The 16,292-nt window shown below is 42.4% G+C and overlaps 1 protein-coding gene and 1 long non-coding RNA gene across 7 annotated transcripts in view; one reads left to right on the forward strand and one right to left on the reverse strand.

Moving 5' to 3' along the window:
• Window positions 1–3,281: 3,281 nt before the first annotated feature.
• Window positions 3,282–7,795, reverse strand: LOC142055179 (uncharacterized). Its single transcript, XR_012659836.1, has 2 exons — window positions 4,503–7,795; window positions 3,282–4,007 (listed from the first exon to the last, which is right to left on the reverse strand). It is a non-coding gene; the product is annotated as an uncharacterized LOC142055179 (long non-coding RNA).
• A 20-nt stretch (window positions 7,796–7,815) lies between these two features.
• ENAH (ENAH actin regulator) overlaps window positions 7,816–16,292 on the forward strand; it is a 95,130-nt gene continuing 86,653 nt past the window's right edge. For 3 of the 6 annotated variants that reach the window (XM_075088759.1, XM_075088760.1, XM_075088761.1), the window contains exon 1: window positions 8,228–8,389. In XM_075088759.1, the coding sequence (XP_074944860.1) occupies window positions 8,385–8,389 (5 nt within the window). In that variant the 5' untranslated portion in view covers window positions 8,228–8,384. Of the gene's footprint in view, window positions 8,390–16,292 lie in introns of all 6 variants that reach the window. The other 3 variants (XM_075088762.1, XM_075088763.1, XM_075088758.1) reach the window with 2 other exon arrangements.

Here is a 16,292-nt window from a genome sequence, read left to right on the forward strand (position 1 = left end):
AATGTGTCTTGTTTTTTAAAACTTATTTCGAGCTTCCATGACGAAGTTAAGAGATGGAAGGGTGATGCATAGCAGCTTTATCAGAATAAAGAGCTGTCCGCCTTTGGTTTTAAAACCATATTTAAAATGATAAATGCAAAGTCCACCTCTACAAAGGCAGACTGACTTTGGTATTATATTTTCTCTGGGATCGGCCTTAGAATAATTGTCTATGAAACACTATTATATAGTATTTCTTTAAAAAAATACATTCCCTGCCTTTGTATATCCATATATTGCTCTTTTCTCAGGAAAAATGCTGATTAATTCCTGCAGGGTTTTATAGTTTCTTTAGCATTATAACCTTGCCACCTTTTTGCTATAAGAACACTTCTTTTCCTGCTTGTGTTCTCAGCATTGCTTCAAAGAAGCACACAAGGATTTCCCTTGCTGCTGTGTTTTAGGAACAGGCTTGCAAATCTTGCATCGCTTCTCCTTCAGTTCTGCATTTTTCACCCTGTCAGTCACCTCTTGTGGAAGGGGACTGGCTTCTCATCTTTCTAGCATTTTTTGTCTGAGCATGTGCTCTTACTATCACATCTGCTCATATTACTGATGATTTTATGAATATGCCAACCCTATCAGATGCTAATGCTTATGGTTGCTACGAGCTTAGGGTGGTTCTAAACCATGAACAGGTAAGAGATGGAAGGCTTTTTATTTCCTTGCAGATAGGCCAATATCCTAGTTGTACAGTTGTTTTAATAATAATAATTTCAAACATTACAAAGCTAGCACTTCCCCTCCACCCACTGGTGTAGTCACAGCAGAATGAATGGATCATTGTTGTAAGAATCATTTTGCTGTACAAGGCAACCTCTATTCACAATTAGAAGGTTAGAAATGTTCAGCCAGTTGTGACAATTAAATAAAATGATTGTCTGAGAATCCCTTAGGGTTATAAATCAGTTTGTCTTCACACAGTTGGTGCTACCTGTTTTTTTATTATAAATCCACAGAATCTTTTAGAGTGACAACAACCCTAATGAAAATAGTGTCGTGAAATGTGATTTCTGTTTCCATGGTCAGAAGCAAAGAGCAGTTTTAAAAAGACATTAGTTTTGCACACCTGGGGCTAGAAGCATGAGGGAGCTTAGAACTAAGCCACAAAATGATAGTGGAGGCTTTTCAGAAACTAAGCTATAAGAACATTTTAAAATCTTGCTTTAGTGACGTAGAGCAGTTGACGGTATAGGGATAGCTGGTGTCTGAAGAAGCTCATGATAAAATTTACAGTTATTTAGAAGAGAAAAATACAGGGAAGGTAGAATTTATCTAAGCATAGTAAGCCTAAGAGAAACAAGGAAAGTTTTACAAAGAAGAACTTCCTGACAGTGAAATGTATTCCAGATAGTATAAGGTTGTTTTTTAAACAAAACTCTGGAAATAGTCTAGTAAGGAAGATTTCTTTATTGGTCTTTTCCTACCTCTATTTATTTATGTTCTCCAGAAGAGCAACGCTTTCTTACTAGCCGGTTAGAAACCCCTGCATTCAGCAAGGATTTGGAAAAGGCTTTATTGCTACGAAAACCTTTATTTTTTGAATGTAGACTCTCCAGCGGTACTTTTTAATGAGTGGTATGCTTGGAAAGCAGTCAGTTAACTGGAGTACCTAAACTCCTGACTGCACCATGCCAGCCGGTGGCAAACAATTGGTATGAGTTGTTTAGAAAAAACCCTGTGAAATAAGAAATAGGGTATGAGATGGTTCTGTTCTGTCTGAGGCTGGAAGGAGCAGGAGAAAATCCGTCACTGTTGTATTTGTGAAACATGGGAGCTGAATTAACAGAGGAATTGGAGAATAAATACTCAGCAGAGAGAGAGATTATTGTTGAGGTACAGAGCCTTAGTCCTGGAAGTGTGCCTTAGAGCCAATTGCAAGGAATTCCTTCTCATTGATTTTATAGAGTATTTCTTAATTTTGAAATTGTTGCTAACTGCTTATAGTAATAATAATGGCATGTGTTAGTGTTGTAATCTCTTAAGAGCTCATTTCTTCACATGTCTTTTTATAGAAACATTAATTCATTTGGCAAACATTTTTGTGATGTTCTTTCTAAAATACTGAAGAAGAATATTTTTGCAACTGCTGCTTTGTATATTTTGGGTCTCATGCATGATTTATCACTTACTAAATTTGAAATCCAAATTATGGAGTTGGCTATAGCTATTGCCAGAAAGCAAAATCTGCAGTGCTGGAAAGGACTAAAGAGGTTATCATCATCTTACTAAGCTTCTACCTTTATTGGAACGATAATTGGATTGGAAGTTACTTCCAGCTTTGCAGTCCACAGGTGCTCACTCACAATAGCAAAAGTGTTGTCATTCATCTATAATCGGGACATTATTTTTACTGCAAGTTATTCCAACTTTGCAGTCAGTGGAAACTAACCAGCTATAGTAAAAGTGTTGTCATTCATCTATAACTGGGACAGTACTTTCATCGTAAGTTATTCCAGCTTTGCAGTGAATGGAAACTAACCAGCAATAGTAAGCGTGTTGTCAGTCATCTAAAATAGAAGGGAGAAGAAAGGAGAAAGATGGTCAAAAGACAAAACATAATTGCAGTGGAGTCAGAGTAGAATATTCCCAGGGTTTCAGAACAAGTTTTGCAATTGTTTGCGGGGTGGTAGTGGTGTTGCCCCTTAAAGATAAACTGCAAAATGCAAGGTAGCTTTAAATTGGTGAAATCTGGTACAGGCTTCCAACTGAATGGCTACACCACCTCCTTTGGCATCTGCCTACCTAAACTCGGGCCGAATGAAGGGGTATGGTGCAGTGAACACGCTCTGGTAAAGTTGACTCTCTGCCAGTGTTGGGGCCAAGAAGCGAGATGAGCAGCTGCTTGCGGAGCTCAGTGCAGTTTCAGCTAGATGGTACCAGATAACTAATACCACCTAACTGAGCTAAGTATTTTAAAGCTAGCTCAGGTATGGGAGACTACAGGGTAGACATCCTCTTAGAGTAACAGCTTTTTTAGGCAAGAAGCCTGCCCCTTTTTTTATGCTACAAGTGCACCGTAGGCACTTAACAATTATTAATAACAACTAATTAATAATGGCCCAAATCCTTGGCTGTGGTTGAGGAACTTAAAACATAACTCATCTGGAGTTGTAAGAAAAGATGGCTCAAAACAATCTTAACCAAATCCTGGGCCAGCTTTGTGCCTGGACTTTCCTCCAGCGTAAGATAAAGCAGCAAAGTACAATTTGTTCTAAGACATTAGCAAGGGAGAGCAAAGAACATAATGAATAAATTTTATTGGTAATGCATAAGAAGAATGCAGACTGGTGGCAAATAAGACCATTAGGGGATAAGAGTATAAAATTAGATGGAAAGTAAGAGATGAGATTGGTCTATCGCAGTGGACCTAAATCAACATGTCATTTCAGAAACCACAAAAGTCAGCAACTGAGTGGAGGTGAATGAAAGACAAGGGTCAAAACAACAATCATAATTTATGTGAGTGTCAGAAAAGCATTTTTACACTTAGTACACAATGCATCGATTTACACTTGATAGACAGTACTTACACAAAAAGAGACTTCAGCCCTCACTGAATAGCCTGCAGCACAATACAAATTCTTTTCATGATAAATATAAGGGTGGAAAAACAATCCCTTTTTATTCAAGGAGTTTTCACTTAAATATTTGAGTCTACTGGGAACAGACTGAAAGACACATACCATACTCCAGACTCATGTCTACAGAGGCTTGCGGTTAGACTTGCTGATGCTATTTGACAGTACGAGGGGCACTATTAGGAACCTTAGAGGAAAGGTGCACAGTGGAAAGCTTCAGCTGTTGTTTTCATTCCTCTTTGGAGGTGCCTGATGGAAGATCTATGAATTGTTTACTTCTATAACAAGGAGCAGGGTATGCTGGTAGGAAGAGCTTCACATTCAGGAGTCAAAGGACTGTGTTTGATAGCAAAAGATTTGCTTCCTTTTCTGGTGATGTTGTTTTGCCTTTTTTACAACAAAACAAAAACATTATTCCCTTAAGAAAAGACCTTGCTGGCTATTGTTGTCATTATCTGCTGAGTCACACCAATAATTATTTATTTTAGCATTCTTAAAGAATTTTAGAGATAGTTTACTCCTCCTCCCCCAGAAGATGGTTGAGAAATACTGCATAATTTCATAAATAAAATAAAGCTAAAGAGTTTTTGGTTGAAAGCATTTCCTTTAATGGTCTGCTATGCAACACTTCAGCAGTTGGCTGACTCATGGCAACCTGAAATTGAAAATGACTTGGGGGTGAGGGAAAGAAAGAAGACAGGAAGAATTACACTAGCCGGTATATTTTAACTATCCATATAGTAGTCTGATCCTCATCTTGTTCAGCTAACCATGACCTCATGGAATTGGTTCAGGCGTCGGCTCTGTGTCCGGTCCAGAGCAAAAGATGTATTTATAAATTAGATTAACATAACCAGTGATGAGAATAATATATTAAATTACCTAGTTCACTTGTGTTTTGATAATCTTAGATGCTAACAGGAGCACACTGTCAGAGCCATTTTCTTTTAGTCCACCATTTTTGGAAAGCCCTTCACTATCACCAGAGAGAAAGTTAATGCTTCGTCGCAGTTCTCTCACTTCTATTATACAGTAAATCGCATTTTCTTCCTATACTAGTTCTATGGAAAATAATCTGAACAAGTGAAATAAAAAAACTTTTCCTACATATTCAAAAAAACAAACTCTAGGCACATTAAGTAGAAAGTACAATAACCTTCAAGAAACCAAACCCACCAGAAAGATCCACTTCCCTCCACTCCGGAAACCTCTCTGACCGTATATCCCGCATTACGTTATTTACAGGTCATTGAAGGCAAAAGTGATCTTGCATAAGCACTGCTGTCCTAGGACACTGACTGTAGTAAGACATATGAAGATCTCAGCTACTTTTTCCTCTTAAATACAAACAGATTTTCCAAAGAAACAAAGACTACAAAGTGGGAGATTCTTTCAGAGAAGATGGGAGAAACCTCACTGTGAGAGGAAGAATTACTCTGCTTTTTGAAGCTTTTGGATTTCCCTCATGTCTCCAGAACATTAGTCATGCATCCTCCTCATGACCCTGTATGAAGGGTGATCCATGTTGATGAGATGTGACGGACTCGGCTGGGTTTGCTCAGGAGTAGCCTGCCAAGCCTCTTGCATCTGGCTGATACTAAACAGAAACACATTCACTTCTGGTTTGTGCCTGGGTGAGCCATTTCTCTAGCATTCAAAAAGCCTTCATTAGCTGGGTTGTTTGGAGAGGAGGCACACCATACTGCTCAACCTGAGCTTGCTTAGACTTTGGAAACATCTGAACTCTGGTCCTTGGTTCCAGCTCTGCAGCAGAAAATGCAAGAGGGAGGGGTGGCTTTGGTGTATTCTGAGCTGCTTGGATCCGGAGGAAGGAGGGCACAAACACGGTCCTCGGAGACAGATCAGAAGAGCCATTACATGGCTGTGCCTCGTAAGTTGTCAGCAGCCCCAGGTTATTAGCGTGACACCACCAGCCACGAAGGCTTTCTGCCACACTGTTTTTGTCATTGCCAGAAGAAGGGAGAGCTGTGGGAGGTGATGTGGAGGGCATTAACACCCATGCTGTGCCGCTGGAGGATCCCGTCAGCGAACAGCAGAATCGCACAAAGTGACTTGGACACATCGAACGATTACAGCTTGAGAGCACACGGGCCTGCTACAAGAGATTACAGATCTCTCAATGCATAATTCAATATCATAAATATGTACACGACACTAACTCATTTTTCTGCTAGACTACTTTAGTTTCTTGACAATAACATTGCTAAATTGACCTGGAAAGAAAAAAGCACTCAACGTTCATAATGGATTACCGCCCTATATAATTTTGGCTCCCCTCTTTCTCATGTAACTGCTAATACGAGTTACTGCAGATTTAGTGTTTTGTTACAGATTAATTCAATGGGATTTTTTACTAAGCTAGCATCCAGAATGACTTTGCACTTGGTGACATCTGTGATGCCAGCATGCAAAATGATTCTTCTGGCATTTTTACAAATTCTACTGTACCACAGAGTATGTCTTGAGAAATCCAGCTATGACCATATCTGATTTGGCTAGGAACACCACGTAATACAACACAAATAATGATAATAGCTATTTTGCAGGAGTAACAGCTTCTGGCTATTTTCCTTCCCTCTCAGGCAGACTTGTAGCCCGGGCATACTTTCCGTGGTTTTTATATACCTGTCACAGCTAAACTTCTAATTAACTAATATGACCAAACAGTCGTGTCAGAACAGCCACATTATGATCCTGTTTTTTTCTGGTATAGACCAACTGGGATCTTAGAATAGAACCCTCCTTCTTCTGACTGTCTCTGCCATTCCTTCTACTGATGTATCTCCTGGAGTCCATTAGATATACATCTTAGATAGATCTATATAGATACACAGATATATCAGTTAGATATAGATCTTAACATTTATATTTGGCTGCCTTTGAGATATTTTTCACTGTCAGAACAGCTTTCTTTTCAAACCTTTTATTTGGAGGATGTTATGGTGAGAGGAAGCCCAGATCTTAGAAAATACACGATTCCTTAAGACCTGACATCCATTGTCAGTCATTAGTCCTGAGTATTTGCTGGAAGCAATTAAGATAAATTTATTTACCAGGTTCAGTTGTGTCCCCTTTTCCCCACTGTGTTTACATTGTTGTCAAAGATACCCGCTTAATTTTTAAGAGTATGATGCTGCTTTTCTTCTGATTACTCATCTGCATTTTGTGATTCACCTCTACTGCAACATTTTCATTGACATCATCCCAATGCCAGTAAAAACATATTAATTTTCTTACTAAACTATTATTCATTAGCTTCAGTTTGAGAGCCTCTCCTTTTTCCTGAAGTAGTATTTTAGAACAATTGACCAATTTTTTTCATTGACTGGCTCCTCTCGTCTGCATTACTGACACCATGAACTACCGGTGGATGCCCCCGTCTCAGACGCCATACTGATCAAGGAAGAGGTTCTATGCATAGCATCAAATAACTGAGATTCACGGTAAAAAAACCCTGAAATGTGTGAAAGCAAGATCAGAAATATATAAAGAAGATATATATGTATTTCTAAAATTCTTTACCTTTTTATACCTAGAAGTCTAGAGATTTATAAAGAAGATACCCATTTATTTTGCACATACATTTTAAATAACTATTCGTAATAACTAAATAATTTTAATAACTAAACCCTAGAAAACACTGGTATTTGTTAGGGGGAAAAAATGAAATCAAAGATGCAAAAGAACTAAGACACCTTAGCATCACTGGAAATCGCAAAGACGCTCATCACTTCTATTCACGGAGACAAAAGAGAATGGGCATTTCGGTGCTTGCCAGAACCACAAGTCGGGTTAAAGTTATGCCCTCCGTGCGCTGGATCCGCCGGGGGCACTAAAAGCAGAAGGCGAACCTGTGTTCAGCAGAGGCGCGGGGCTAGGACCGGCGTAGGGCCGGAACACGGCTCCCGCCTTCCCGCCAGCGCGCCCCGGGCCAGCCGCCGCCGAGGGCGCGAGGGGCAGCCGCGGCGCCCGGAGCCGCTCCCGCCCGCCCGGCTCCGGCAGCGGGCTGCGTCTGGCGGCTGCCCCTCTGCACGCACCGAGCCCGGCCCGACCGCTACGCCCGGGACCGCCGACGCGGACGGGAGCCCCCGGTGCGGGGAGCCGAGGGGCCGCGGTGAGGAGGTGCTCGGGGGCCACGGGGCCGCTGGGACCGGGACCGGTACCGGAGCCGGGGCCGGACCGGGGCCGCCAACGCCGCTCCTCCGGCTGGCTAAGGGAGCCTCCCTCGAGGGGCCACCGCCGCCTCACCTGCGGACGGCCCGTCCCGTTCCGCCCCCCCGCGCGGGGGTCGCCGAGCCCCGGTCACCCCCACGGGCGGCGCTGGGCGCGGCCTCCGCCCTCCGTCCCCCGCCCCTTCCTCCCGCCGCACCCCCCGCCGCTCCCTCAGCTCCGCTGGTGGCTCCGGCCTCCCCCGCCCGCCTGTTCTCCTCCTCCTCCTCCTCCTCCTCCTCCTCCCCCCCCCCCCGCGCCCTTCCCGCGCGTTGGTTCGCTCCTCCCCGCCCCTTTCCCCCACCTCTCCCGTCCCCTCCCACCCCCCGGCTCCCCGTGGTGGTCTGGCCCGGCCCGGCGGCGGAGGGAGCGGCGGAGACGGGCGGGGAGGCGCCGGTGGCGGCGGCGGCCCGGGGGTCTGGCTCTCCCTTGACGCGCCGGCCCCTGTGGAGCGGCGAGGGAGCGGAGCGGCGAGGGAACGGAGCGGAGCGAAGAAGCGGGAGCGGCAGCGGCTCCCAGACCCCGGGCAGCACCATGAGGTGAGGGGCCGGCCCCGGAGCGGTCGGACCGGTGCGGGGTGTGTGTGTGTGCTCTGTTATCCCCCTCCTCTAACGGTCCGCAGCCGTGAGGGGGGGGGGGTGGGGGGGTGCTCGGCCGGCGGAGGGGGAGGGGGCCGAGGGGAGCCCCGCGGTGGGGGAGGGGCCCATTGTTAGTGGCGGGTGGGGGAGGGGCGGCCCCGCCGTCTCCGGCCAAGTTGCGCTCGGGGGGCGGCAGATGGGCCCGGGCCGGTTTGGGGAGGGGGGGACACGGACCCGCTCCACCCCCCCCCCCCCACACCCCCCCGCGCTGGCGGCGGCGCCCCCCGGCGGGGCGTGAGCCCCGGCCGCCCCGCTCCTTTCTTTCTCTCCCGGTGTTGTTTTTTCGCTTCCCCTCCGCCTCGCCCGGCGCGTGTTGCATTGCAGCAGCAGCTGGGCTTTTTCCTCCGCGATCAATAAAGGGGCGCCGGGGGGGTAAAGGGGGGATCCCCTTCTCTCGGCAGCCGGGAAAGTGCCTAGTTTGGAGGTTTCGGATGTAAACAGAGAGGTGGACGCGGCTGGGGGCCGGGGGAGGAGAGAGGTGGGCGCCCGCCCGCCTGCCTTCCCGCTGGGGACTCCCGCTCCCCGCCGGCTCATTCATTTGAAGGCGATTTTCTGCCTCCCTGGCCCCCCCCCCCCCCCCCCCCCCCCCAATCTTTTTAGTGCCTGCTCTTGTTTCCATAATCTTCCTTCTGGATTGGCGCAGGACCCGGTGAGAAATGCGGCTCGGTAGCCCCAGCGCTGGTCTCTGCCTGTTGGGGGACGGTGTGCTCCCTGTAGGCCTGTCCCCGGGTAAACAACGGGGGAACCGAGCTGCTCTTCTTTTTCTTCCCCTGGAAGATATTGTCTGGCTTGTAGTTGGATTTGAACCTTCTTTGTCTTAAAGATGACCGTAAGTCGTGAGGTCCTTTGGAGTATAGGTTGGCAAGGTTTGTATGGTGAAAATCAGCCCATTCCTCTGCTGCAAAAAGCTGACCATCAGTTAGAATTCTCTGTAAATTACAGTAAAATCCTAATTGCATATTTTGAACTTTAAGGGTGTGTGTCGTCTTCCCAGCTCAATGTGCGTACACCTTCAGTGGAAAGGGTAGCATTTCAGTGGGAAGCATGGGAACAATCTCCCTGCTGTTTTGTTCAGAATTGTGTTCTGTATTTCCCTCTAGTTTTCTTTGTTAACTGTAAGTATTTACATTCTATGTTATTTTAAGCTTTGTTAGGCTTGTGATAAGTTATTTTCACTTACTCATGTGGCTCATGTAGAAGTCAGATGCCCTGCAAATGAAAAGTTACAACTTACAAAACTCACAGTTTGTATCCACATCCTTTAAAACGGAGGTTTCCTTTTTTTTTTAATTATTATTATCTTGACAGTCTTCAACACAATGACCACTGTTAATCTAGCAAGAGTTGGCATAAATATTTTGAGAAGCCCCGTGTAAATTTGGTTATTGTACTGGCAAAAAGTACTTTAGTTGTGCAGTTGATACTGAGTGAAGTAAGCTATACCAGCAAGACTATGCTTTCGCTGATGTAACTGTATGTGCACTAGGACTTCTGCCAGCTTGGAGGGAGCACAAATATTTCTCTTAACCAGCATAACAGGAAAGTGTCTAGGTTGAACCTACCCTTAGGTTGCTTATTTAGATGTTTGAATAGTTGACTTGAAGCAGTTTGTAAATACAGGCAAATGACTATATTATAGATCTGAAACTTTCTACCTGCTGGTGAGTGCAGAGCGTTAAGCTGGTTAATGTCGTTGCAAGCTGGATGGTCGCGTTCAGCGGTCATCAGGTATTTCAAAGAAATATATGACCTCAGGAGTGCTCAGTTCCAAGGCTTTCGAAAAAAGAAGCAAACTGTCTCAATTAGACTATGCAGGCGAAGAAAATGATGTGGTTAAAGGAGTATTTTCTCTCTACAGAGGCACTATTAAATTGACTCAGTTTTGTTTAATTGGTCCGACTCCAGTATAATGGCAAGCTTTCACTGCACGCTCTCTCTTTGGACTTGTTTGGACTAGGGTTGACGGTATATTTCTGAAACATGTTTCAACAATATCTTCACGACGTGTTTTGTTTGGGCAATGCCTTTTAATGTGTAATTGCTGGTCAAGAAGGCAAGTCGTGATGGGGAGGAGTGACAAGGTGGATGAGGCAATCAACTAGTGTTTCTTATATAGCTCCTCTATTCGCAGGTGCTGTTAAATCTTAGCAGTTAATACTAAAAACATACTTTTGACGCAGTATTGATGGTCTCCTGGAATGCATAAACTGCATTCTGCTCTTGCTGTTCTGCAGGTAAGTATGCAGTTGCTGCTCCAAACAACACAAAAAGAAACAAACGTTAGAAGTCATTCTGAGATGAGCTGGGGGGTGGGGGGGGAAGCCCTCAGTTTCCGTTCCGTCCTTTCATACGCACATGTGCGAGAGCCTATTCTTCAGCCGTCACAAGCCTGAAATAATTCTGATGATTTCGTGTTAAGGTCTTGCATCTTGTCTGAGTGGTTAGCTGGTCAGTTACCAAAGAGCAAACGTTTTCCTTATGCCAAATAAAACTAAACATTGTAGAGAGCATCTTTGTACTATAAAACAGTCAGCAATTCAGTAAGACGCAGCCATCAGCTGTACAAGTTGACCACAAGAGTTAATTCTTTTAGAAGTCTGTTTTGTATTCGAATTAAAATTACATGCTATTTGAGTAGCATCTGTTAGGGGTTTTAGGTTGCTGATAAACTTTGAATATTAAGTATTGCAGTTAAATGGTCTAGCCTAAGTATGAAGTTACTTGTTTCAGGAGCCAGCTTGAATAGAGCTTGCGTGTATCTCTCTCCCCCGCTTTAGGTAAACAGTTGATTCCCATGGACACCTGTTGTTCTCATTGTATTGTGGTTAGCTGACTAAGTACTGCTCTTAATATACTTTCCTGAATGCACTTATCTCATAATAGGTATCCAGGAATAGGCATATTCAGTGAGGTTTCCATTTACTAGCTGACTGGAATGTGGTGACGGGGGGAAAAGGTAGTTGAGATCTAGGTGATAGCACAATTTGGTGGCCCGGTTCTAGTAATAGAACCCATCGTATTCGTGCAAGAACATGTGTGAACAGACTTTTATTGAAGCATATGTTGAAACCTGTATTACAGAACTCTCCTGCTAGAGCTGGGATTCTACAGTGAAGGTTAACAGATTTCTCTTAAATTTTTACTTTTTTTTGTTATCTAGCTCATTTTGTATGCTAACTCCAATAAAAATAAATGAGCTTTCCAAGATACTGACTTTTTTTTTAATCAAACTGTACAGCCTTCTCGTGGGATTACTGCATCCATTTCTTTGTGTGGGAAAGAATTGTTTTTCATTAGTGTGCTAGTCAGAAAGCAGACTGCTTAGTCTGGTTTCATTACCCAAGTTGCAGGAACTGGGAAAGAAACAGTATTTTTTAGAATTTTTAAATCTAGTATTTCCAGAGCCCAGTATATTAATCTGTGTTTAGGATGGGCTACTGTGCGTATCATATGTGTGAATATTCATTCTGTATTTAAATAGGGCAAGCAGCTAACTTCTTACAGATTTTTGCCTTTTTAGAAAATCATGTTGTATCCTTACTTGTGTTTTCAAGGTAAAAAGCTACATTTGTTGTTTCTAAACCATATTAAAATTTTTACTTACTTACATTCACCAGCTTTTCTGCTCAAGTATGTTGCTTTAGCATGTAATTCATGTTATCATTTAAAAGTCAGTGCCTGGCTTAGTAAGCCTTCATTATATTTTAAACATAGTGCTAGGATATCCAATACCATACTCACTGGGGTTTTTTTTAAGTCTTTAATACATGAGTGAAAGCCCACAGCAGAAGTAACAAAACATGTACCTTCATTAGGACTAGGAATTCTTGAAGGAATCCACACGCGTTTCCCAGGGTTTCCAGAAAAGTGGTATAACAGCATCGTATTATTAGTGACAGTATGGTTCGGTCTGCTGCAATAACTGCAGTTATTTAAGGTAATAAATACCAGAGTAGCAGAGCCATTAATTTCAATGGTGGCATTAAGTTATTGTGTACATCAAGATGTAGGGTAACGCTTTGGAATTGTATTAAAACTAAAGCAAAGGCACTTGCACAAATAGCATATTTGAAGCAGAAAGCTTAATTTAGTTGAGAAATATTTGACAAAATGTTGGAAGTGCAGTTAAATTAGGCTGGATACGCATAACTGCAACCAATATAGTTCCTAAAATTGCTCATATCTCAAGAGTAAAATTGGTGGTGTAGGCAGGTTTTTTTTTTTCCTTTTCAGGTGAATGCAAGAGTTCAGGTTACTTTCCTTGTTCTTAAGTAAACTAACAGATGGACTGAGTCATCTGTCTGATAGAAGTGCAGTCTTCAGCTAGCAATTTATTTGTGACAGTTGCAAGTAATTTTTGGACGGGTTGTTTCTGCCCACTTGATATGGAATTTGACAACTGTTTTGCCCTCAAGGTCCCTGGATAGTTTAGTGAATTATTTTGGTAGTAAAAGTATAAGTCTTTAAAAGATTACTGTGTGAATGGAGGGTGTGGGGATCAGAATACAATTTTTTTTAGAAAAAGCTATTTATGGTCATCTGAGCAATTATGTTGTCAGCCTCTAAAAATTAGAAGCGGTCTGGGAGAGTGTGTAATTCAGGAATGCTCTCTGGAAGGGTATGTACAAGTTTTTTTCTTGACTCTGATTCAGGGTGTCATGTTTGTTGTTAGAGGTCAGAAAACAAGACCCAGTTAGTTAGTGCCCTACTTCAGACCACTATAGCATAAAAGTGTGTTTTTTCTAGACTTCCATAAAAAGGAGAGGAATTATTCTTCCAGCACCTGTTTCAGCGGATGCTTTGCTAGCATGCTTATGCCCTAAGTGATGTATCGTGGCACTGCCTTAGGCTTGTGATTGGAAATACTTAGTAATGAGAACTGCTTCTTGCCATGCCAGTGCATTTTGTGCAGAACTATTGTAGAAGTAGGTTATTGAACCACTGGATAGAGTAATTTGCTTTCATTACTAGAGAGCAAATGTATTTTGTGAAACAGATATTATTCCCTTCTGTACTTTGACCTTTCATCTAAAATTGCTCTTGATAGTTCATGCCTGCTTCCACTCAGCAGTGTAGAAATACATGTGCCAGCTCTCTAAACATCCAGACATGTTTAGGTTTTAAGAGTGCTGTAGTGTTGAGAGAAAGCAGAAGATATGTGCTTTTTATGTTTGATTCAGAAAATTTGACTTTTAGTAGTAGCTAAAAGTAAATGTGGCAGAGACAGAAGCCACACAAGCCTTGTTGAACAGCTTCAATATACTTAAGTAGGTGGTGCCTACCTCACTTCCCCACCCCACCCCTGCCTTTCCCTGCCAGTCCTGGTGAATTGTATAAAACTACCTTGTGTTCTTGGGCGGTTGGCACCTCTCTTGGGATTAATACGGGAGCATTTTTTATCTGTCAGTATTAAACCTGCCAGTGTTTTGTGTCCCTACTGTCCCTCCCCTGCCCTAACTTCCCATGTGTTCTCACAAACCTGGAAAATAATGAGGTTTCTGTATAGCTTTTTTGGTTGAATAATGTGCAGAATCTTTTTTCCCTTTTAGAAATGGCTGCGCTACCTTATTTTAACTTTCCAATTTTCTAACCTAAGAACTAAAACCATGCATCTAAGTAACTGAGTTGGAAGTAGTTTTGTTTTAAAATGCTCTGTACCAGTACAGGTTTTAGAGGAAAACGTTGAGTTTTATTTCAGATACTTGTTCTATGACTTATTACAAGTCTCCTTTGCTGTAGCCGTTTCATGACTGTTTAAAAAGTTCCAAAAAAGAATGCAAAAGTCATGCTTACCACCTTGTGACAGTGTTACGCATGTGCTGCTTCTAATGTTATAGTTCTGTGGACACTTAGGGACAGCTTATGGAACTGCTCCTTGGGAGGTGATTTGACATTCTTCAGGGTTTACTGCCCAAATGCTAGTGATGGCCCGGTGGAGAAAACAGGACTGTTCAGTGTGATGTGAGATGAATTGTCAGTCTACTTTGGATTAGTCTTTCCAGTTGAGCTGCTAATAATAAGCACATGTTTTGGGAATCAGTGCACAAGTTAATGTGAGGAGTTGAAGTAAGATTCTCTTGTTCTCCATAAGTAATCTTTAGGCAGGGCTCATTAAAAGAAAACACGATCAATATTCAAGCAAGAAAAAATACCTGCTCTTAGTTTCACACACTGAAAATTCTCCGTGCAAAGCTGGCTTATATAAAGGAAGAATAGTAAAAAGTGTTTCAGTTTAGTCTAAAACTAGTATGCTCCTCTAAGTGTGTAGGTTGGTGTTGTGGTTTTTTGTTTTTAATTTTTTTCCTTTTTTTGTTTTTTCAATTATGATAGAGAAAGGTGCTGACACCTAGTGAAGCATGGGGGAGAGAAGTGGAAACTGCACTCCAGAGGGTGGTACAGAAATGCTACTTTGCTGGACTGGTGTGTTGCCAGAAATAACTCTCTAAACTCCTAGCTTGCAGCACAAACAAGATTGGACGGATTTTGTTTCAAATGTTCTCTATTCTTTTGTTATTCTTCACAAATTTGAAACTTCTTTTCAGTTTCCTGAATCAGGTTACTAAGTAATCTATACTTACTGCTGTTCCCATAAAGAAGGTGAGGGTAGGTTGTTGCATGTTCTAAGCGTACCAGCTGCCTAGTTTAAAAAATAAAAAGCTTTAAAACTTGGAATTTAGCAACATAGTAAAAGAACAAGGGTTATCATTGGTACAGCTAGAGCCTTTATTATGCCTTAGTTGCAGTTTTATAGCAACCAGAGAAATATTTCAATTTTCTTTCTAGAGGAAATCAGTTTCTCTGTGTGTGTCATTCTCCTTAAAGGAACTTCCTAAAATATAGACTAATACTTGAATTTTTTTTTAGGCCACTGACTGCTGTCGCTTTATTGCTGGTTACTGTACAGTGATACCAGGTTTTTAACTGAAACACTTTGAAGGGCATGTAGTTGAGGGAACACTTTATTGTGGTTTCATCTGGTTGCTGGTAAATGCTTTTATATTTCAGTTGTACAGACCAGTATTTGTCTCCATATGTGGTCATATCAGCTAGAATTGTATATTTGGTGGAGGCTTCCGCTGCAGTTGCATTTTTTTTTTTGTTCATATTGCATGGGATTGAAAGTGCACATACTAAATGGGAAGATGATCAGGAATCTGTTGTAGTTCATGTATTTCCAACAGAACTTTCAGTACTGCTGTATTGGTCGTGTTTTTAATGGCGTTGGTGGAAAGAGGAGGTCGGTATTTTTAGGTTCCATTCAGCTTTCTAGTTGGCCTTGCAGATGTGACTTAAGCATATGCTCTGAGTAAATCTAGGCCTTGAACCTGGTAGTGTTGCTACTTAAAATCACTAGCTCTTGAAATAGCTTTTGTTAAATAAGTGTTTTTCAGGTACCAAGCTTCCAACTCTAGGCTCACAAGAATTTTTCTTTTCTAGCCACTGTAAATGTTCATGCCAGTAATGCGTTACAATGAACAATATACACTGCTACTTGTTTTGAAAACTTGTTTTCTCTGTATATTTTAGTGTTCTATAAAAATATCTTTCCTGTGCTTCACTTTCTTTTAAAAGCTTGGAGTCTTTTATAAACAGTGCCTAGTGATGTGTACATCTTTTATTTCCTCTCCTGTGTTGAACTCTTGTTGATATCTCAGGAAAGTGTGTGATCCTTTTGGCAAACCTTGGTCTGTTAAACAATGCTGACTCTTCTATAGAAGTACTCAGACTAAGTTAATGGAACTTTTTTTTTTAAACTCGTTGGATTTGTACTTAAAATTGAACACAGTGAAGCTTTGCTAGAAAA

This window comes from Phalacrocorax aristotelis, chromosome 3 (assembly GCF_949628215.1).
Source record: "Phalacrocorax aristotelis chromosome 3, bGulAri2.1, whole genome shotgun sequence".
NCBI classification, from domain to species: domain Eukaryota; kingdom Metazoa; phylum Chordata; class Aves; order Suliformes; family Phalacrocoracidae; genus Phalacrocorax; species Phalacrocorax aristotelis.